Source organism: Myxine glutinosa, chromosome 4 (genome assembly GCF_964187855.1).
Source record: "Myxine glutinosa chromosome 4, kmMyxGlut1.1, whole genome shotgun sequence".
NCBI classification, from domain to species: domain Eukaryota; kingdom Metazoa; phylum Chordata; class Myxini; order Myxiniformes; family Myxinidae; genus Myxine; species Myxine glutinosa.
The window spans coordinates 213,533,398-213,555,008 of NC_136264.1; the positions used below are offsets into that span (position 1 = coordinate 213,533,398).

Below are 21,611 nucleotides of genomic sequence, written 5' to 3' on the forward strand. Positions count from 1 at the left end.
GCCAAACCATCATATGCTCCAAACCAATACATGCTCCAAACCATCATATGCTCCAAACCAATACATGCTCCAAACCATCACATGCTCCAAACCATCAGATGCTCCAAACCATCACATGCTCCAAACCAACAAATCCGCCAAACCAATACATCCGCCAAACCAATACATGCTCCAAACCATCACATGCTCCAAACCATCACGTGCTCCAAACTAAAACAGTCGCCAAACCATCATATGCTCCAAACCAATACATGCTCCAAACCATCATATGCTCCAAACCAATACATGCTCCAAACCATCACATGCTCCAAACCAAGACGTGCTCCAAACTAAAACAGTCGCCAAACCATCATATGCTCCAAACCAATACATGCTCCAAACCAATACATGCTCCAAACGAATACATGCTCCAAACCAATACAGTGGGACCTCTAAATCCGAATTTAATTCGTTCCAGCGGAAGTTCGGATTGGGAAAAGTTCGGAATTAGAAACTATTTTCCTCATTAGAAATAATGGAAAGTGAATTAATCCGTTCCTGGACCCCAAAAACCCATTATCAAGACACTGTTAACTGCAAATACACATGATTCAAGGTAAAATAAGATGAGTAAATGCCCTAAATATCAAATAATAATAATAATAATAACAAGAAATAAATGTACTAACATGAAAATAACTGCATTTACCTTAGTGGAGAGTTCTGATGGTGCATGTGGAAGCTGGAGAGGAGGAAGGAGGGAGAGGGTTTTATTGCTTGGAAGGTGAGGCACCTTCCAAGCTAACATCAGATGACTGTGCTTCTGGTGTTTGCTCTCTTTGTCTCTTAACACCACTTGTAGAGGGTTGGGGTTCACTAGGCTTGCTTTCTTTAGAGAACCACCTCTCCAAAGTTGCCTGGTGTTGGCGACTTTTCTTAATTTTTCTGAAGTGGTCAATCACATTGTCACCGAACAAGTTAATGCTCCTGTTAACCACTGCTTTATTAGGGTGCCACCTTTCAACAATGGCCTGTGTTTTAGACCAATGGAAGCACAGTTCTTTAATTTCAGCACTGGAAATGTTACCACTAGCTCCCTCTTCCTCCTCTGAATAAATTTCCACTGCCACTTCTTCTTGCTGCATCTTGTGGAGGTGCTGAAGTTCTTCTGTGGTGAGTTCCTTGTTGTGATCCTCCACTAACTCCTCCACATCCTCTTCACTCACCTCCAAGCCCATGGACTGACCCAATGCTACAATAGCAGGCACAATAGGTTCTTCAAAGCCTTCAAAATCTCGACGCTCGCGGCGGGAAATATGAACGACGCTAACGCTATGTTGGCGGTTCGGTTATAGAAATACATTCGGAATTAGGGACAAAATTTTCTCGAATTTACAGTTCGGAATTAGAGTAGTTCGAGATGAGGGGCGTTCGGAATTAGGGGTCACTACTGTACATGCTCCAAACTAACACATTCGCCAAACCAATACATGCTCCAAACCATCACATGCTCCAAACCATCACATGCTCCAAACAATTCATGCTCCAAACCATCACATGCTCCAAACCAATTCATGCTCCAAACCAATACATGCTCCAAACGAATACATGCTCCAAACCAATACATGCTCCAAACTAACACATTCGCCAAACCAATACATGCTCCAAACCATCACATGCTCCAAACCATCACATGCTCCAAACCAATTCATGCTCCAAACCATCACATGCTCCAAACCATCACATGCTCCAAACAATTCATGCTCCAAACCATCACATGCTCCAAACCAATTCATGCTCCAAACCAATACATGCTCCAAACCATCACATGCTCCAAACCAATACATGCTCCAAACTAACACATTCGCCAAACCAATACATGCTCCAAACCATCACATGCTCCAAACCATCACATGCTCCAAACCAATTCATGCTCCAAACCATCACATGCTCCAAACCATCACATGCTCCAAACCAATTCATGGTCCAAACCAATTCATGGTCCAAACCATCACATGCTCCAAACCATCACATGCTCCAAACCATCACATGCTCCAAACCATCACATGCTCCAAAGCAGCACATGCTCCAAACCATCACATGCTCCAAACCATCAGATGCTCCAAACCATCACATGCTCCAAACCAATTCATTCTCCAAACCAATTCATGCTCCAAACCATCACATGCTCCAAACCATCACATGCTCCAAACCATGGGTCTTGGCCATGGCCTTCACGGTCGAGATCTGGAGAATGTTGCCATATGCAGGGTGTGGTCCTACCAGGGTAGTCCTGCAGTGTCTATAGACAACTGGTAGGTTTTCTGGTGTGAGCCGAGTGAATGTTCTTTTAATAAGTTCAAGCATTAGATTTATGGTGTGAGAATGGACGATACATTCACACCCATGATACCCTTTTCGTGATGAACTACCGGTACCTGTAGGTTTACCCCGACTCGTATAATATTAATGGTAATACTGATCATGAGGTACTTTCCATTTGTCCTTATTAAAGGGTAACTGCCCTTCATTTGACCAGTCTTTCTGCCGTGACGTTTTCGTCGTTGGTGCAACTCGCCTCTACTTCCCCTCTTCTTCTTCTTCCCCTTAGTCTTCTTCTTCTTGTTCTTCTTCTTCTTGTTCTTCTTCTTCTTGTTCTTCCTCTTCTTGTTCTTCTTCTTCTTGTTCTTCTTCTTCTTGTTCTTCCTCGTCTTGTTCCGGGTCTCGTTCCTGTTCCTCCTCCTCCTCCTCCTCTTTGTGTTGTTGTTGTTGTTTATTTGCCGATATGACGCGTCGCCCGGATATTGCGTCGGCTCGAGGAGCTTTTGCTCGTGCCGTGACGTCATGGGTGTCACGTGGCGCAACGGCGGCCCATGGCGGGCAGGCCGGATTAAGTGAGACGGCCTGGCGGGCTCACGGAAGGCAGAAAGACTAGGAAAGGCCCAAGAGAGAGATCGGCGAGCTGGGATTGTGACCGACATGCCGTTACATGGTCACTGAGGCCGGGGCTAGGGGGTTGTAGTTTAATTTAGTGTCGTTGTTGTACTTTTTATTTCTCGCATCGCGTCGTCTTGTTATTTTTATTTCGTGTCCGGCGGGTTTGTTTTGTTGGCCTCGCTGGACATTCGCCATGTACAAGAGCAAACGGATGTTGCCTCAGCAGGCGCAGTCTATAGATGAGTACCTGTCCAGTCATGGCCTCTACCGAAAGTTCATCGCAAAGGACGGGTCTTGTCTCTTTCGCGCCGTGGCCGAGCAGGTACGGTCCAGTACTCGGTACGGTTTGTAGTGGTCGTGGTGGTGATTGGTTTGGAATGATTGTGGTAACCTCGGTGCGGTATCGAGTGGTTGTGGTAGTCATGGAGTGCTATGAAGTGGTTGTAGTTGTCATGGATTGTTTGTGGTAGTCATGGAGTGATTGTTGTCGTCATTCTGTGGTATGACGTGGTTGTACTTGTGGTAGTCACAGTGTGGTAGTCACAGTGTGGTAGTCGTGATTGTGGTATGGAGTGATTGTGGTAGTCACAGTGTGGTACGAAGTGATTGTGGTAATCATGGCATGGTATAACATGATTGTGGTAGTCATAGTGCGTGTGGTATGAATTGATTGTGGTATGGAGTGATTGTGGTAGTTATAGTGTGGCATGACGTTATTGTGGTAGTCATGGAGTGATTGTGGTAGTCATGGAGTGATTGTGGTAGTCATGGAGTGATTGTGGTAGTCATACTGTGGTATGGAGTGATTGTGGTAGTTATAGTGTGGCATGACGTTATTGTGGTAGTCATGGAGTGATTGTGGTAGTCATGGAGTGATTGTGGTAGTCATGGAGTGATTGTGGTAGTCATATTGTGGTATGGAGTGACTGTGGTAGTTGTAGTGTGGCATGACGTTATTGTGGTAGTCATGGAGTGATTGTGGTAGTCATGGAGTGATTGTGGTAGTCATGCTGTGGTATGGAGTGATTGTGGTAGTCATACTGTGGTATGGAGTGATTGTGGTAGTTATAGTGTGGCATGACGTTATTGTGGTAATCATGGAGTGATTGTGGTAGTCATGGAGTGATTGTGGTAGTCATGGAGTGATTGTGGTAGTCATACTGTGGTATGGAGTGATTGTGGTAGTTATAGTGTGGCATGACGTTATTGTGGTAATCATGGAGTGATTGTGGTAGTCATGGAGTGATTGTGGTAGTCATGGAGTGATTGTGGTAGTCATGGAGTGATTGTGGTAGTCATGGAGTGATTGTGGTAGTCATGCTGTGGTATGGAGTGATTGTGGTAGTCATACTGTGGTATGGAGTGACTGTGGTAGTTGTAGTGTGGCATGACGTTATTGTGGTAATGATGCTGTGGTTCGTGGTAATGATGCTGTGGTTCGTGGTGAGGTTTGTTCATTCACAGATTGTTATGACCTACAATATTGGATTATTGTGCTGTGTACGCTAATATCAGTCATGGTATCAATGCTACCAATGGGGTTGTGTTGAGGCTTGGTGATGGTGATGGGGGTAGTTACAGTGAGTGGGTACTATTTGGCATGACAATGGGATTGGTGTCCTGGTTGTTATGTTGATGGGACAATATGGTGTTGATGTATCATCATGATGTATGGGTAGTTTATGATGTCCGGTAATTTCCGATCACAGTTTATTTATATGCCAGGTTTGTACATGTACGAGGTTTGTACATGTACAAGGAATCGGGGTAGAATGAATCTCCCCGCCAATGCTTATCTGCCTTGATCTTGAATGTTTGTGCAGTATCCTCCTCTGTCATAGTCTGAGAGACCATTCTGATCTTCAACAAGAAAACATCTGAAAATGCAAAGTCCGTCTGCATCCAAAGTCTTCCTATTTTCCATATGCTAAACATGACGAAAACAGTTTAAATAAAAATACAAAAATAAAAATTGATGATTTTATTGCAGCGTTTACCTCAGAATTTTGATGGAAAAAAAATAAACAGCTTCTAGCTTTTGATTGGTGAACCAATTCTGACTCAAGATGCAAATTTTTAAAATTTCAATTCAGTCGGGTGAAAATTGGCGATTTTATGCAACTTTGACCTTCGACCTTTTCTCTAAAAAAACAACAACAAAACAAGCACAGATACATTCAAAGTACACCACCCCATGCGAAATAAATAAATAACATATCCTCCAGTACATGACATTGCGGGGGAGCCCGAGGAGCCCGAGGAACCCGAGGAGCCCGAGGAACCCGGCAATGCCGCTGTGCAGCACATGCAGACGGAATTGGGAGGGAGTGGTGTACAATAATGGATTGATTAATTATGTAACTAAAAAATAAAGAATAATCTTAAAATAATTAATTTCTTAATCAACTGGATAATTTAATTAATTGAAAAAAAATAGGAATTAATCGATTAATTGATTAATCAAAAATAATTAATTTCTTAATAAATCAAAAATATCCTTTAAAGCCAAATCACTTGGTCATTGTCGTGTCCAAATATCAGCTTCCTCGCTCAAAAGGTGCCTGAGATATTGCCCGGATGACAAAGAAAATAAATAATTACTTAATAAACCTATAATATTTAAGTAATTAATCAATTAATTAATCAGAAAAATAGATAAATATTGTTTTGCCAAAGCATGTGCTCACTATTGTGCCCAAATTTCAGCTTCCTCGCTCTCAGATATCACCCGGACAAACAAAAACAAACAAACAAGAAAACATGGCGCTGTTTTTCAGCCCGAACAATTCAATTCTGAAACTAACCCTAACAATTCTGTGCCCCGCGATGACGTCATGCATCACCTGAAGGTGGAATAAGAAAGGAGCGGTGTACAACAATCTGCTTCTATATTTTGATCTGTGAAACAATTCGGTGTTGCAATATGCAAATTCTTAAAATTTTCGGTCAATCAAATGAAAATTTGCGATTTTATGTCAAGCTGACCTTTGTCCCTTTGACGGAATTATGAAATTGTCTTCTCCACATGATCATAATAAAGTTTTGTTGAAAATGTGATGACAAAACTCAAAAGGTAAAAAAAAGTTCACACACACACACACACACACACACACACACACACACACACACACACACACACACACACACACACACACACACACACACACACACACACACACACACACACACACACACACACACACACACACACACACACACACACACACACACACACACACACACACACACACACACACACACACACACACACACACACACACACACACACACACACACACACACACACACACACACACACACACACACACACACACACACACACACACACACACACACACACACACACACACACACACACACACACACACACACACACACACACACACACACACACACACACACACACACACACACACACACACACACACACACACACACACACACACACACACACACACACACACACACACACACGTCTCCCACTGCGTGGGGATTGGGCTCGAAGCCCCTTTACTAAACAACCTGCTGCTCACATCTAATCTGTTATATGCTCTTCAAAGAGTTTGAGTGGATAACTTCTTATTGAACAGTACTCATTCAGGGAGAAGTGTTGAGTTTGTACTCTGATTAATGTCTACGCCATACACCATGACTATACCAAACATATACCATGACTATGCCAAACATACACCATGACTATACCAAACATACACCATAACTATGCCAAACATACACCATGACTATGCCAAACATACACCATGACTATGCCAAACATACACCATGACGATGCCAAACATACACCATGACTATGCCAAACATACACCATGACTATGCCAAACATACACCATGACTCTACCAAACATACATCATGACTATGCCAAACATACACCATGACTATGCCAAACATACACCATGACTATGCCAAACATACACCATGACTATGCCAAACATACACCATGACTATGCCAAACATACACCATGACTATGCCAAACATACACCATGACTATGCCAAACATACACCATGACTATGCCAAACATACACCATGACTATACCAAACATACACCATGACTATGCCAAACATACACCCTGACTAATGCCATGCATATACCATGACTATGCCAAACATACACCATGACTATGGCAAACATACACCATGACTGCGCCAAACATACACCATGACAATGCCAAACATACACCATGACTATGCCAAACATACACCATGACCATACCAAACATACACCATGACGATGCCAAACATACACCATGACTATACCAAACATACACCATGACGATGCCAAACATACACCATGACTATGCCAAACATACACCATGACTATGCCAAACATACACCATGACTATGCCAAACATACACCATGACTAATGCCATGCATATACCATGACTATGCCATGCATACACCATGACTATGCCACACATACACCATGACGATGCCAAACATACACCATGACTATGCCAAACATACACCATGACTATGCCAAACATACACCCTGGCTATACCATGACTAATGCCATGCATATACCCATGACTATACCAAACATACACCATGACTATGCCAAACATACACCATGACTATGCCAAACATACACCATGACTATGCCAAACATACACCATAACTATGCCAAACATACACCATGACTAATGCCATGCATACACCATGACTATGCCAAACATACACCATAACTATGCCAAACATACACCATGACTAATGCCATGCATACACCATGACTAATGCCATGCATATACCATGACTAATGCCAAACATACACCATGGCTATACCATCCAAATACCATGACTTATCCCATGCATGCACCATGACTATTATAGTATTCTATGCATGCATCATGACTATTATAGTATGCCATGCATGCACCATGACTATTATAGTATGCCATGCATGCACCATGACTATTATAGAATGCCATGCATGCACCATGACTATTATAGTATGCCATGCATGCACCATGACTATTATAGAATGCCATGCATGTCGCAGACAACCAAGTGATGCTGTGAAACAGCCTCCTCCCCTGTGCAGCATCCTCTGTGAAACAGACTATTATAGTATGCCATACATGTACCATGGCTATTATAGTATGCCTTGCTTGCACCATGACTATTATAGAGTGCCATGCTTGCACCATGACTATTATAGTACTAGCCGAAACCCGTGGAACATCCACGGAAGGGAGGATGTGGTGTATGGATAGAGTGTACCATTATGGATGGCATAGGGGAGCGCTCATGGGATCTTCTTTCGTTAAGCTCCAATTTTTTCTCTTTAAGTTAAGTCCAATCAGTCCTCTCTGCTCGAAGTGCTCAGGCCATGCCTTCCCGCTCTCATACTTTTATTGCCGTTCGGTGTGGAAAGAGATTGACATATCGTTCGTCTGTTTTCAGCTCGTTATCTTTAAGCTTCCTTACGTCTCGCCACCTGCTACACCTCTCTGAGTTACGAGGATTTATGCAACGCACCCCGAGTATCGCAACGTCACTCCATTTAACTTTATTAAAATGACGATAAAGACGTTTCCTTATATATCCTAATTTAAAATGTTCAAGGGAATAAAAATACCATTTGGTTCACACCACCCATGTTCACACCACTCGACTGTCGAATCAGCCGATGGCTCGCTTCGCCTTCGCCCAGCAGACGCCAATACGATGGCGTCTTAAGATGGCGTCGTATCGGCAGTTAATCGGATGCTTTTGGGCCCCAACGTCGGCGAATTCAGATTTTTCGAGTATGTCTGCATGTGATAAACAAAGAGCTTGGTTTGTAGACCGTAAATCCATTAGTGCCGTGGGCATCGGGTCACTGGGTGCGGCGTAAAAGGGATAACAAAGTCGAGTCCTTACGCTATTATTATATAGATGCCATGCATGCACCATAACTATTATAGTATGCAATGCATGTACCATGGCTATTATAGTATGCCATGCATGTACCATGACTATTATAGTATGCCATGCATGTACTATGACTATTATAGTATGCCATACATGTACCATGACTATTATAGTATGCCATACATGTACCATGACTATTATAGTATGCCATACATGTACCATGGCTATGTACCATAACATGTACCAATGTACCATAACTATTATAGTATGCCATACATGTACCATGGCTATTATAGTATGCCATGCATGCACCATGACTTATAGTATGCCATACATGTACTATGACTATTATAGTATTCCATACATGTACTATGACTATTATAGTATGCTATACATGTACCATGACTTGTAGTATGCTATACATGTACCATGACTATTGTAGTATGCCATACATGTACCATAACTATTATAGTATGCCATGCATGTACCATGGCTATTATAGTATGCTACACATGTACCATGACTATTGTAGTATGCCATACATGTACCATGGCTATTATTTTATGCTATACATGTACCATGACTATTAGAGTATGCTATACATGTACCTTGACTATTATAGCATGCTATACATGTACCATGACTATTGTAGTATGCTATACATGTACCATGGCTATTATAGTATGCTACACATGTACCATGGCTATTATAGTGTGCTACACATGTACCACGACTATTGTGGTATGCCATACATGTACCATGGCTATTGTAGTATGCTATACATGTACCATGGCTATTATAGTATGCCATGCATGTACCATGGCTATTATAGTATGCCATACATGTACCATGGCTATTATAGTATGCCATACATGTACCATGGCTATTATAGTATGCCATACATGTACCACGGCTATTATAGTATGCCATACATGTAGCATGGCTATTATAGTATGCCATACATGTACCATGACTATTATAGCATGCCATACATGTACCATGACTATTATAGTACTAGCCGAAACCCGTGGAACATCCACGGAAGGGAGGATGTGGTGTATGGATAGAGTGTACCATTATGGATGGCATAGGGGATTTGCTTGTCCGAGTAAGAGTTAGGAAGAAAGATGAGAATGAAGAGTGCGTATATGCACAACGATCGCCGACACCGGCACAAATGCTTGCTCTGGGATTGTCCACTCAGTGGACGGCTTGCTTTCGCCTTCGCCTGTCCAATCAGCGGATGGCTCGCATCGCCTTCGCCCAGCAGACGCCAATACGATGGCGTCGTAATATGGCATCGTATCGGCAGTTAATCGGATGCTTTTGGGTCCCAACGTCGGCTAATTCAGATTTTTCGAGTATGCCTGTACGTGATAAACAAAGAGCGCGGTTCGTAGATCGTAAATCCATTAGTGCCGTGGGCATCGGGTCACTGGGTGCGGCGTAAAAGGGATAACAAAGTCGAGTCCTTACGCTATTATTATATAGATTATTATATAGATAGCTCTTAAAGGTCCACAGCCACGGAATCTCACTTAAAATGCATTTGATGTCATCTAAATGTCTTTTTATGGTGAATTCAAATATGGCATTGATTTTTTGTTATATTCACTCTGAAACATTAAAAATGAAAGAAAACCGAACCACTTGGGAACGCCCCTAAAAATTCTGCCCCATACCTCAAAGCCGATGACGTAATCCATGTGACGTCACCTCCAGAACGCAGCTCGTTCGCAAGCATGCTCAGTGTGCATTTGCTTGATACAAAACAAACACTTATTTTAACTCAGATTTACATTCCGTTTCCACTTTTAGTGAGAAGTAGGGGTCTGTGCAACCATTCATAAACTTTATTTGGTGCAAATCGGATAATTTTTAGCCGAGTTACCTCAGACCGCGAGTTGTTATTTATATATAATTCACACATAGTTGAGTACGTGCAGGCCGCTCCACGGAGCGACCTTGCGGGCTTGTTTTAACTCCGATTTACATTCTGTTTCCACTTTTAGTGAGAAGTCTTTGTGAGAGAGAAGTGAGATGAGTGAGAAGTGAGAAGTGTGAGAAGGAGTGTGAGAAGTGAGAAGTGAGAAGTGAGAAGAAGAAGATGAGTGAGAAGAAGTGAGAAGTAGTGAGTGTTTGCTTCTGACAATCCAGACTTGATCTGCTTAACAGAGACTTTCCTCCTTCAAGATGTCTCTGATTCCTCAATATCTCTTCCTGGTTACTCCCTCTTCCGGTATGATAGACCTGAGCCTCGTCCTGGTGGTGGGGTGGCTATCTTTATCAAAAACTCTCTTCCTCATTCTCCTTGCACTGCCCTCTCTCCTCCTCACCCCCAGAAGTACCTCTGGCTACGGCTTCCTCTCCGCTCCCACTTTTTGTTCATATGTGTTCTGTACCGTCCCCCAAACAGTGATGACTCAATTTACATTTCACTCTCTGACAACATGGACCAACTTCTATCCACTCATCCCAACTCTCTCTTCCTCATATGTGGTGACTTCAACTCTCATCATGCCACCTGGTTGGGTGTGGGTTCCTCTCTCACCAGTCATGGCACCTCAGCAAAGGACTTCTGTGACTCACTGGGATTGACACAATCTGTCAATTTCCCGACCCGGATCTCAGCCAATGGAGTTTCTTCTCTTCTAGACTTGGTTATGACAAACTTCCCTGCTAATGTCTGCTGCTCTTCTTCTGCTCCAATCGGTTCTTCTGATCATGTGCTTGTCAAAGTGGACATCTCTCTGGCCATTCTCAGAGAGCCTCCTCAGCGTCGAAGAGTCTGGCATTTCACTCAGGCCGACTGGGACGGGCTTCAAGCAGCCATCAATCGTCTGGATTGGTCTCCCATCTCCACTGCCTCTGACATCAATTCTTCCTGGGAATTCTTCCAAAGCAAACTGATCTCTCTCATGCACAGATTTATCCCATCTCGTCTTCAGTTGTCTTACCCTTTTTTTTTTTTTTTTTTTTTTTTTTTTTTTTTTTTGTATACAATATCGAGGCTCGTGAAAGAGCGAACATTAATCACACAGAAAGACAAACCGACACATAAAACATATAACATAGGGAGCGGTAGACAAGATGGGGAGAGAGGGGGAAGGACACAAACACAACATTTGAGAGCAGGGACCGAGAGACATGGAGACATCGAGAGATCTGAGAGAGGGCGAGGGCTTTGGGGGGAGGGGGCGTGGGAAGGGGGCAGTGGGAGAGGTATAAAACATATGGACACTGCCAGGACTTCCAGGAAAGAAGTTGGAATTTCAAACAAGGTGGATCTGGGGTGAATTAGCGGGGGTAGAAAAGATCAAGGTTTTGGATGGGGGAAGATAAGAGATGGTGGTGAACAGCTGTTTTAAAGACCTGGAGGGAGGAGTGGGATTGAAGGGAGTGAGGGAGTTTGTTCCAGAGGCGGGAGAAAAGAGGAATGAAAGAGTGAAGGTGAGCGGAGAGCCGAGATTTCGGCAGTTTAACCATCAGAGGGTTGCTGGCAGATCTTGTGCGACCTGTAGGAATATTTGGGGGACAGAGCACAGAGAGAGCTGGGGGTGCAAGGCCGGAGAGGAGTCGGTAGAAGACAGAAAGACCACCTACCTGCCTGCGGTGAGTGAGTGAAAGGCCCTCAGAGATAGCTTCATCGCGGGAGATTCCAATAATTCTGAAAGCTTTGGTTTCAACAGCGTGAAGCCGAGCTAGGTGTGAGGCAGGAGCACCGGCCCATAGGGGAGAACAGTATTCCATTGAGCTGCGGATGAAAGCCTTGTATGTGGTGAGGAGCTCAGGTGTGCCGAGGAAGGACTTCGCACGACGGAGGATGCCCAGTCGGCGACTGGCTTTGGAGGCCAGCTTGGAAATGTGGTTTTCCCAAGAAAGATCATGGCAGATAGTGAGACCCAAAATCTTGAGCGACAGAACTTCTTGGAGAGGATTGTTGAGAAAGTAGATGGGAGGGTTGTCCAGTCGATCTTTTCGGAGAGACATAGTAAGAGTGTGAGATTTGTCAGGATTGAAAGACATGTTCCACTTGTTTGACCAGTCTGTGATTTTGTCCAGGTCTTCAGAGAGTGAGGAGGCAGCAGACTGCCGATCTGAGGGAAGAGGAATGGAGCGGCAGAGAGTGGAGCCATCAGCAAAGAGATAGAGAGGATTTTCGAGAGAGTCAGAGAGATCATTGATGAAGACCAGAAAAAGCACGGGCCCTTCCTCCCGTCCATGGTACACCGAATCTTGTGGTGAGGCAGTTGCCCTGAAACAACTTGCCTTTGCCTCTTGGAAGGCTAATCCAACTGAAGGCAATCTCAGTTCCTTCCACCAAGCTCGGAACAAGTGTGTGTCTACCCTCAGGAGTGCCAGGAAGCACTATCTCTCCTCACTCAAGAACGAACTCTCAAACCTGTCTCCTTCCTCCAAATCCTGGTGGCGTCTGGTCAAATCAGTTTCTGGTGTTTGTGCCCCCTCCATCCCCTCCCTTACCTCAAATGGCCACACAGTTGACATCGCACGTGACAAAGCCGAATGCCTCAACTCTGTGTTTGCCTCAAAATCTTTAGTCCCAAACCCATCTCTCTCTGTTCCCACCTTTCTCAGTCGAACCCAACTGCTCCTGGACTCTGTGTCCTTCTCTCCTGACAAGGTGGAGGAGTTTTTGTCTAACCTCGACTCTGATTCTGCAACTGGACCAGACGGCATCAGCCCACGGGTCCTAAAATCCTGCTCTGCCACTCTATCTCACCCTCTCTCTGTTCTTTTCACCCTATCTTTTGCTCAAGGTCATCTGCCAGCATCCATGAAATCAGCAAACATTACCGCTTTACACAAAAAAGGTGCAAAAACAGATCCTTTTAACTACAGACCAATCAGCCTGCTCCCAATTATCAGCAAAGTCATGGAATCCATCATTGCTTCGGATATGAAATCTTTCCTCTTCTCCAATGGCTTGATCTCTGATCATCAATTTGGATTCAGACCAGGTCACTCTACTCTGGACATGCTGCTTCTCCTGTCTCAACAATGGATGGAGGTCCTCAATGCCAAACAGGAAATCAGAGCTGTCTCCCTCGACATATCACGTGCCTTCGATACGGTCTGGCACCCAGCTCTGCTCACCAAACTCTACTCCTATGGTATCCATGGAAATCTCCATGCATGGCTTGCGGACTTCCTCTCTGGTCGTAGTCAACGTGTGGCCCTGAATGGATTTCTCTCATCTCCCCTTCCTGTTCAGGCTGGAGTTCCCCAAGGCAGTGTGCTGGGCCCTGTGCTTTTTCTGGTCTTTATCAATGATCTCTCCGACTCTCTGGAAAATCCTCTCTATCTCTTTGCTGATGACTCCACTCTCTGCCGCTCCATTCCTCTTCCCTTAGATCGGCAGTCTGCAGCCTCCTCACTCTCTGAAGACCTGGACAAAATCACAGACTGGTCTAACAAGTGGAACATGTCTTTCAATCCTGACAAATCTCACACTCTTACTATGTCTCTCCGAAAAGATCGACTGGACAACCCTCCCATCTACTTTCTCAACAATCCTCTCCAAGAAGTTCTGTCGCTCAAGCTTTTGGGTCTCACTATCTGCCATGATCTTTCTTGGGAAAACCACATTTCCAAGCTGGCCTGCAAAGCCAGTCGCCGACTGGGCATCCTCCGTCGTGCGAAGTCCTTCCTAGGCACACCTGAGCTCCTCACCACATACAAGGCTTTCATCCGCAGCTCAATGGAATACTGTTCTCCCCTATGGGCTGGTGCTCCTGCCTCACACCTAGCTCGGCTTCACGCTGTTGAAACCAAAGCTTTCAGAATCATTGGAATCTCCCGTGATGAAGCTATCTCTGAGGGCCTTTCACTCACTCACTCACCGCAGGCAGGTAGGTGGTCTTTCTGTCTTCTGCCGACTCCTCTCCGGCCTTGCTCCCCCAGCTCTCTCTGTGCTCTGTCCCCCAAATATTCCTACAGTAGTGGGGCAGATATGTAACAAAAATTGCACGAGATGTTCACATCCGGCAGAAAGTTTGAAATTTTGCATACAGGGGTATTTTGACATGCTGAGTTCAAAAATTGGCGGATCCAAGAGGTCTGACCAATGGACAGGCCGCCATCTTGAATTCCAATATGGCTGCCAAGACGAAATGTTGATAATCCCTATCTTGGGTTATAAATGACCTGTGGTGCTCAAATTTTGTACACAAGGGTATGTTGACATGCTGAGTTCAATAAGGCAATAATTTGAAATGTCTGACAAATGGTATGGCCGCCATTTTGAATTCCAATATGGCCGCCAAGACGAAATGTTGAAAATCCCGGGTTCTTTGCAAAAGCAATACCAATTCAATGGATCCCTAGTTGACAAATCATATAACAAGTCAAAGAGCTAATTTCAAAGTATATTTCGTACCAGTTGGCAGCCGTAACATGCTGCAAGCTTTTTTCCATCCGTTTTACTTCTCCTACTGCTCATCTCGGAAGCATTGTCCAGAGCAGAAACATAGTTCTGTGCATGGTAGATTAGCAGCAGAACATTTGCAATTTCCAGCACACCGTTTTTTACACTTGCACTTGATCAGCTCTCGGCACCCTTTTGACGCCTCTGGCATTACTGTCCAAAATGGATGCCAGACATCATCTGCATTTTTAGCCCATCCCCAATCTGCAGGTGAAGGCAGCTCTGAGTTAGCAATTTGGGACTGTACCCAGATGTGACCGGCCTGAAAGACTGCCCTCTTCACATGTTGACGCAGTGCCTCTTTTGTCGGTGGAATATTTTCCGATTGCCGATTTCCCTGAGCAAACAGCTGCTTGCGTGCTTCGTTCACTTTCTTCAGAGGGGAAGTTCTACTGTACAGAACAACGAAGAACCTCTCTATGTTGTCCATGTCATCATCTGTTACTTCCGCTGGTGCATGTGAGAGATTATTGAAGACCTCCCCCAAGTTTGGCATTAGTGGGGCGGCTTAGCCCAAATATTCAAAAGAATTGTGCATTTTGTGATACAAGCACCAAATTTGGCACACTAGTAGACTATCATATTATGAAAAGATCTGGATATTGGGCCATCTCAGATGCAGAGATTAGATTTTTGCAAGATTTGCAGATTTTGCAAGCTGAGATTGCAACGCCACGGACGGCCGACTCCTTCCTACGAGCTGCCCACGTCACCCGCACAAGAAGAGCTCATCAAATCACTGCAGCGGCACTGCACATCCTGCAACACCGTGCGTATGAACGCCACTGTATGACATATGCTGATGATGCAGAAGACCTGCCTGAGTTCGAAGACCGGTGTCACCAGAGAGGAGAAGACATTCCCAACTTTCAGTACTGGGCAACTGTGCTGGAACTAGAGATGTTGGTACTGGTCTACGTGCGTTCTCTGCGGCAGGCTTCATTCACGACGTACCTTGATGCCCTGACGGAACTGGTCCCATGGTTCTCCCATGCCTTAGACCACACACACTATGCCAGGTGGGTCCCTGTTCACCTGAGGGACACGGTTGCACTCCCAATGAAGCACCCAGATGTAGCCAGAGAATTCAGGGCTGGCAACTTCACTGTACAGAAGACGAAGAAGGTGTTCTCTTCGATCCCAATCGAATCGAAATCTTGCAAAAATCAAATCTCTGAATCTGAGATGGCCCAATATCCAGATCTTTTCATAATATGATAGTCTACTAGTGTACCAAATTTGGTGCTTGTATCACAAAATGCACAACAGGTTTGCTATGCTGCTACACTACATGGAATTCCATATGCTCCACACAGTCTTTTTGCCAATCCCACATATGGCAGAAACAGTATCGCATCCGGAAACAGTATGCAGGAATAGAAGCCCCCATGAGCGTTCAGGGCCAATGTGAGTCGCAATAGTGTGAGCAGCAATGTGCCTGAAATAGTTTCCATGTCCAAATGCCAACCACATTGCACAACCGTCCATAATGCTTGCCATTGCGATAGCCAACACAACCACATCCGTGTCTGTTGCATGAATGACGATACTTCTGTACCCCTGCTGATATGCATGCCAAGCATGTAGCATCATTCGTGAATCAGCCTCTTCATGCGTACATGGTTGAATTTGAGAAACATCAGAAGGGGGCTTTGATTTAACCTCTTCTTCTAAGGTTGTAAGAAGTGTTTTTCCCTCTGGAATAGGCATCGTTTGCAGGGAATCAGCAAGGAAACTGAATAATGTCTTTTTGTTGGAATCTACACGAAGGAAGCTGCTCCAGTTTCGTGGCACGGATGTCTGTTCAGTCACATGGAGTGGTATGCCAGTGCCACGACCAAGCCTGGTGCCTTCTTTGAGACTGTCCGTTCTGTAGGTGTCCCACACCACATCAACACGCATCACAGTCCCCTCATTTAACTTTCGGGCAATGTACGGAAGGACCTGTTTCTGTGCATAGTCACCAAATGTCCTGATCACACTGTTGCACTTCTTAGGCTCCAAATGATGGACTAAGGCAGCCCCATCGAAAATACGAACTTCTCCTTTGGGCGCATCACGAGGACGTTGTGCTAAAGCTTCCAAACAGGGCAAAAGATCAGCCTTGCCGGTTGGTGGCCGCATTGTATTGATACCTTCAGCCAATGCAGGTGGCCACCCATGACACTCATATTCATAAAATGTGTTAAGATCACCATCTCTAGTTTGGCAAGAAATGTACATTCGTGAGAAGAGCTCCACATTACTTTTCATACGTGTAATCTTCGCCTCAGACTTTCCAGGTGTTTTCTTGGGCTTCGATTTCAACAGTGGCAGATTGTTCTTTGAAATGCTATCAGAAATTGTCAGAAGGATCCTTGATTCGCTGCCCCACAAATCCGTCAAATTGTGTTTTGCCAGTGTCCTCCATGGATCGCACTGCGGCTATCACTTCATCAGGCATGATGACCTTTGTGTCAAGCACATACAAGTCATTACTGTCTTCCGCAAACGGGTTTCCAAGTTTTTCAAAGGAACTGATTGCATTATTGAGATCTGATGCAAAGGATTTCTGGACACTAGGCAATTGTTCGTGGTGGCGGACATCAGTTTGCCTCTGTCTTTGAAACAGGTCCTCAAACTCATTCAGGATTCTGGCCCATTGTGACCAGCTACCATCCACCGGCGAAGAGCCCCTTCATTCTCAGTAATTCCAATGACTCCACCATCACCTTTCACATAAGCGTTCTGCTGTTCGTGTATCTGATCGTGTGCCATAGCAGAGAAATTGTGTGATGACTTCTGAGTGACAAAGTTCCCCTTGACAAATTCACGATGGATATCCATGGAATCGTTTGAAAGTTCCTGAAGGTCTGTTACATGCACTGTCAACCATCTGGCGTAATGGTAATGGTCCATGGCAAACATCCACGGAATGATCGCCGTGAGAGTCTCCACATAGAGCGTGTAGTTGGCTTCCCGTTGTGATCTTATGAATGCCAAGAGAAGACACTCCAACTGCAGGACTTTATTCCAGTAGCAAAACTGGGGGTACTTTGTAGCCATCTTCTTGCTCCAAAGATCAAATGATTGTAAATCTTCAGTTTCACATGTTTTCCGGTAGTCATCGTATGCCTTTCGCTGCAGAGCGTACAACGCCGCTACTGTGACTTGGTGTGCCCATTGTGACCTCGATATTTGCGAACCTTTGTGAAGACTATCTGCTCTTCCCTCTGTTGTTACACCAGCACTGGTCATTACACTTGCCCAGCCACTCCCCTCCAGGAAGCTGCCGATCGCTTTCAACAAGGCCATCTCTACATGAAGTCCTCCCATCATCACAACAAACTTGTCTTCACCATATATACCTGGCCAAGTCCATTGAATCTTCTTTGCAATTGCATAGAGTGGTTGATCAACGGTCAGAACTGGAACTTGTCCGGGGTTTACTAGTTCTGTCGCCTGCTTGATAAAATTCATTCCATGCTTCACCATTGCCAATGTGTGAGCACTCTCGCGGAACAGAGGTAGCAGTCCTGTAATTGCAGGAGGCCGAGGAACTTCAACCTGCAGATTTGCCATGTATGCTGACCAGGAGATATTATCTTCACTCTCAAGACCTTCCTTCTCCTGCAGACTTTGTACAAACGAAAGCTACTGACTTTCTTTGTCCTGTATTCCGGAGGACACACTTGGAGTGGATGGACCTTTTGGTTTTCTTGGAATGGGATTATTAGTTGGAAATGTTTCAGGAGGCACATCACTGTAAGATGCAGGAAGGGCGGCTATGGTTTTGGAGCGCTGTTTGTTCTCATTCTCAGTGACATTCTCATGATTTCGAATGCTGCCACTTTTGTCATGTGAAACATGTTGTGTCAGTGATAACGCGGTTCCATGAAATGAACTTTGTGCTGATGCTGATGATGGGTTGTGATCTATGTTGTCTAGGTTGCCTGTTGTGAATATTCCACTTCGCAATTTTGTTGGACACACAACGCTGTCATGTTTGTATATTTCTATGACTCTTGGCCTCATCTGTGGATACCTCCAGTATGCGGTCATAGGAAACACACAAACCATGTTGAAAAAGAACGTCAACGAGATCCCGTTTCCTTGTTTTGCTATGAATGAGAAGACCCAGGTAAAGTGGCAGTGATGTTTCACGTTTCAAATTGTGACGTACTGCTGTAGTTTCCAACCTTCCTCGTTTCATAGTGTTGAATGTTACAAGTTGAGTTAAGGATTGCACAGAGACGCCTCCCTTGTTGTTTGCGTTTTGTTTTTGTATGTTTGTACCAGCAAGAATCATTTCCATCAACGCTGCCAATGATGGTGGTGAGTTGTTATACGATTCGTTAACTAGGGATCCATTGAATTGGTATTGCTTTTGCAAAATATCTTTGCGCACAATCTGGGCAGCTCTCATGAGAATGACCATGTCGTTGTCAGAGCTTTGTCTACAAGCATGCAATAAAGCTTCACCAATGTCCTCTTTGAATGACAGTGCCACTTCATGGTTTCTCTTATGTGCCTCAAGTTGCGGAAGGTGTCTGAGAAGCTTGTCCTTAAGGTGAGTTGAATTAATCCTCTTTGAGATATCACCTCCCAGTTGTGCCAGACGTTCTGTATAAAGCTTTGTGAGATCGGCTAACTTGAAAGTGTAACTGTCATCTGTACACTTCATTTCTTCCAAATAGGCTATCAATTCGGCCAAAGCTACTGATTCTGGTGGCATATTTTCACTTGAACTGGCTTCCTCATTCTTTCTTACAAATGATCTGTATCGAGTGTGGAGAACAGTCATGCACTTCTTGTGATAAACAGCATCTGATGCCGTCATATCACCTACAGACAATCTAGCCAGGAGTTTTGTATCCCTCAATTCTGTTGCCATCAATCGAACATTGGAATCTACATTTTTTGTTGCCGCTCTGTGGACTATTTCTTCATTACTGATAATGCTATCACAAAAGAAACATGTGCTAGCAGTACTCTGTTCAACGGATGGAGATTTGAAACTTGTTCTGAGTCTTTTCTTAACAGGCGAGTAAGTTTCTTCACCAAGTTTAAGGTCTGAACTTTGCTTTCTTTCCCTTGATTCAGCCCTGGCCACACGAGAGCTGCTGCACTGCACATAACAGTTTTTGTGCCATTTGGCAGCATGCGCAGCTAGGGTTTCTGCAATACCGCAACCATCATCTAGTCGGGAAATGTTTATCCCGCAAGGCAAGGCACCTAAATCATTCAATGCCTTGAGATTTTGAGCAAGATTCTCGTAGACGTCTAGACACGACTGATTGCTGCCCTTACGTGCATCTCTTAGTGGTTCATTTTCAGAACGTTTCTGGCAAAGAGCGCAAATGTTCCAGTCTGTTGGCATTGGAATTGTTGACGATGTTTTCTTTGATTTCGACATTGGATCTGAAAGAGAAAAAACATTTAAAAAATTAATTATTGGAATGTCATGTGAATGTTCAGTTCCGGCAGAAAGTGTTAAATTTCACATACAGGGGTATTTTGGGGCGCTGAATTTCCCAAATTTCTACTGCCTTCGACAAAATTACAAACCCATCAGTAGATTTGAGATGCAACAATTTTCCAGTTATCATAATAATGCTCAAATGATTTAACATTATGACATTACCGTACACTGTGCTATTAAAGCAATGAAAACATCGATGTTTGTCTTGGTGGCCATATTGGAATTTAAAATGGCGGCCATACCGTTTGTCAGACATTTCAAATTATTGCATTATTGAACTCAGCATGTCAACATACCCTTGTGTACCAAATTTCAGCGCCACAGGTCATTTAGAACCCAAGATAGGGAATTTCAACATTTCGTCTTGGCGGCCATATTGGAATTCAAGATGGCGGCCGGTCCATTGGTTAGATCTCTTGGATCCGCCAATTTTTGAAATCAGCGCCCCAAAATACCCCTGTATGCGAAATTTCACACTTTCTGCCGGAAATGAACATCTTTTTCACATATCTGCCCCACTACAGGTCGCGCAAGATCTGCCAGCAAGCCTCTGATGGTTAAACTGCCAAAATCTCAGCTCTCTGCTCACCTTCACTCCTTCATTCCTCTCTTCTCCCGCCTCTGGAACAAACTCCCACACACCCTTCAATCCCACTCCTCCCTCCAGGTCTTTAAAACAGCTCTTCACCACCATCTCTTATCTTCCCCCATCCAAAACCTTGATCTTTTCTACCCCCACTAATTCACCCCAGATCCACCTTGTTTGTAATTCCAACTTCTTTCCTGGTAGTCCTGGCAGTGTCCATATGTTTTATGCCTCTCCCACCCCCTTTCCCATGCCTCCCCCCCAAAGCCCTCTCCCTCCCACAGATCTCTCGATGTCTCCATGTCTCTCGGT

At 44.4% G+C, this 21,611-nt stretch overlaps 1 protein-coding gene across 3 annotated transcripts in view; it reads left to right on the forward strand.

Annotated features, from left to right (window-relative positions):
* The first annotated feature begins 2,963 nt into the window (after positions 1–2,963).
* Positions 2,964–21,611, forward strand: part of OTUD4 (OTU deubiquitinase 4) — an 88,444-nt gene continuing 69,796 nt past the window's right edge. For all 3 annotated transcript variants that reach the window (XM_068114382.2, XM_068114385.2, XM_068114384.2), the window contains exon 1: positions 2,964–3,238. In XM_068114382.2, coding sequence (XP_067970483.2) covers positions 3,110–3,238 — 129 coding nt within the window. In that variant the 5' untranslated portion in view covers positions 2,964–3,109. The remainder of the gene's footprint in view (positions 3,239–21,611) is intronic.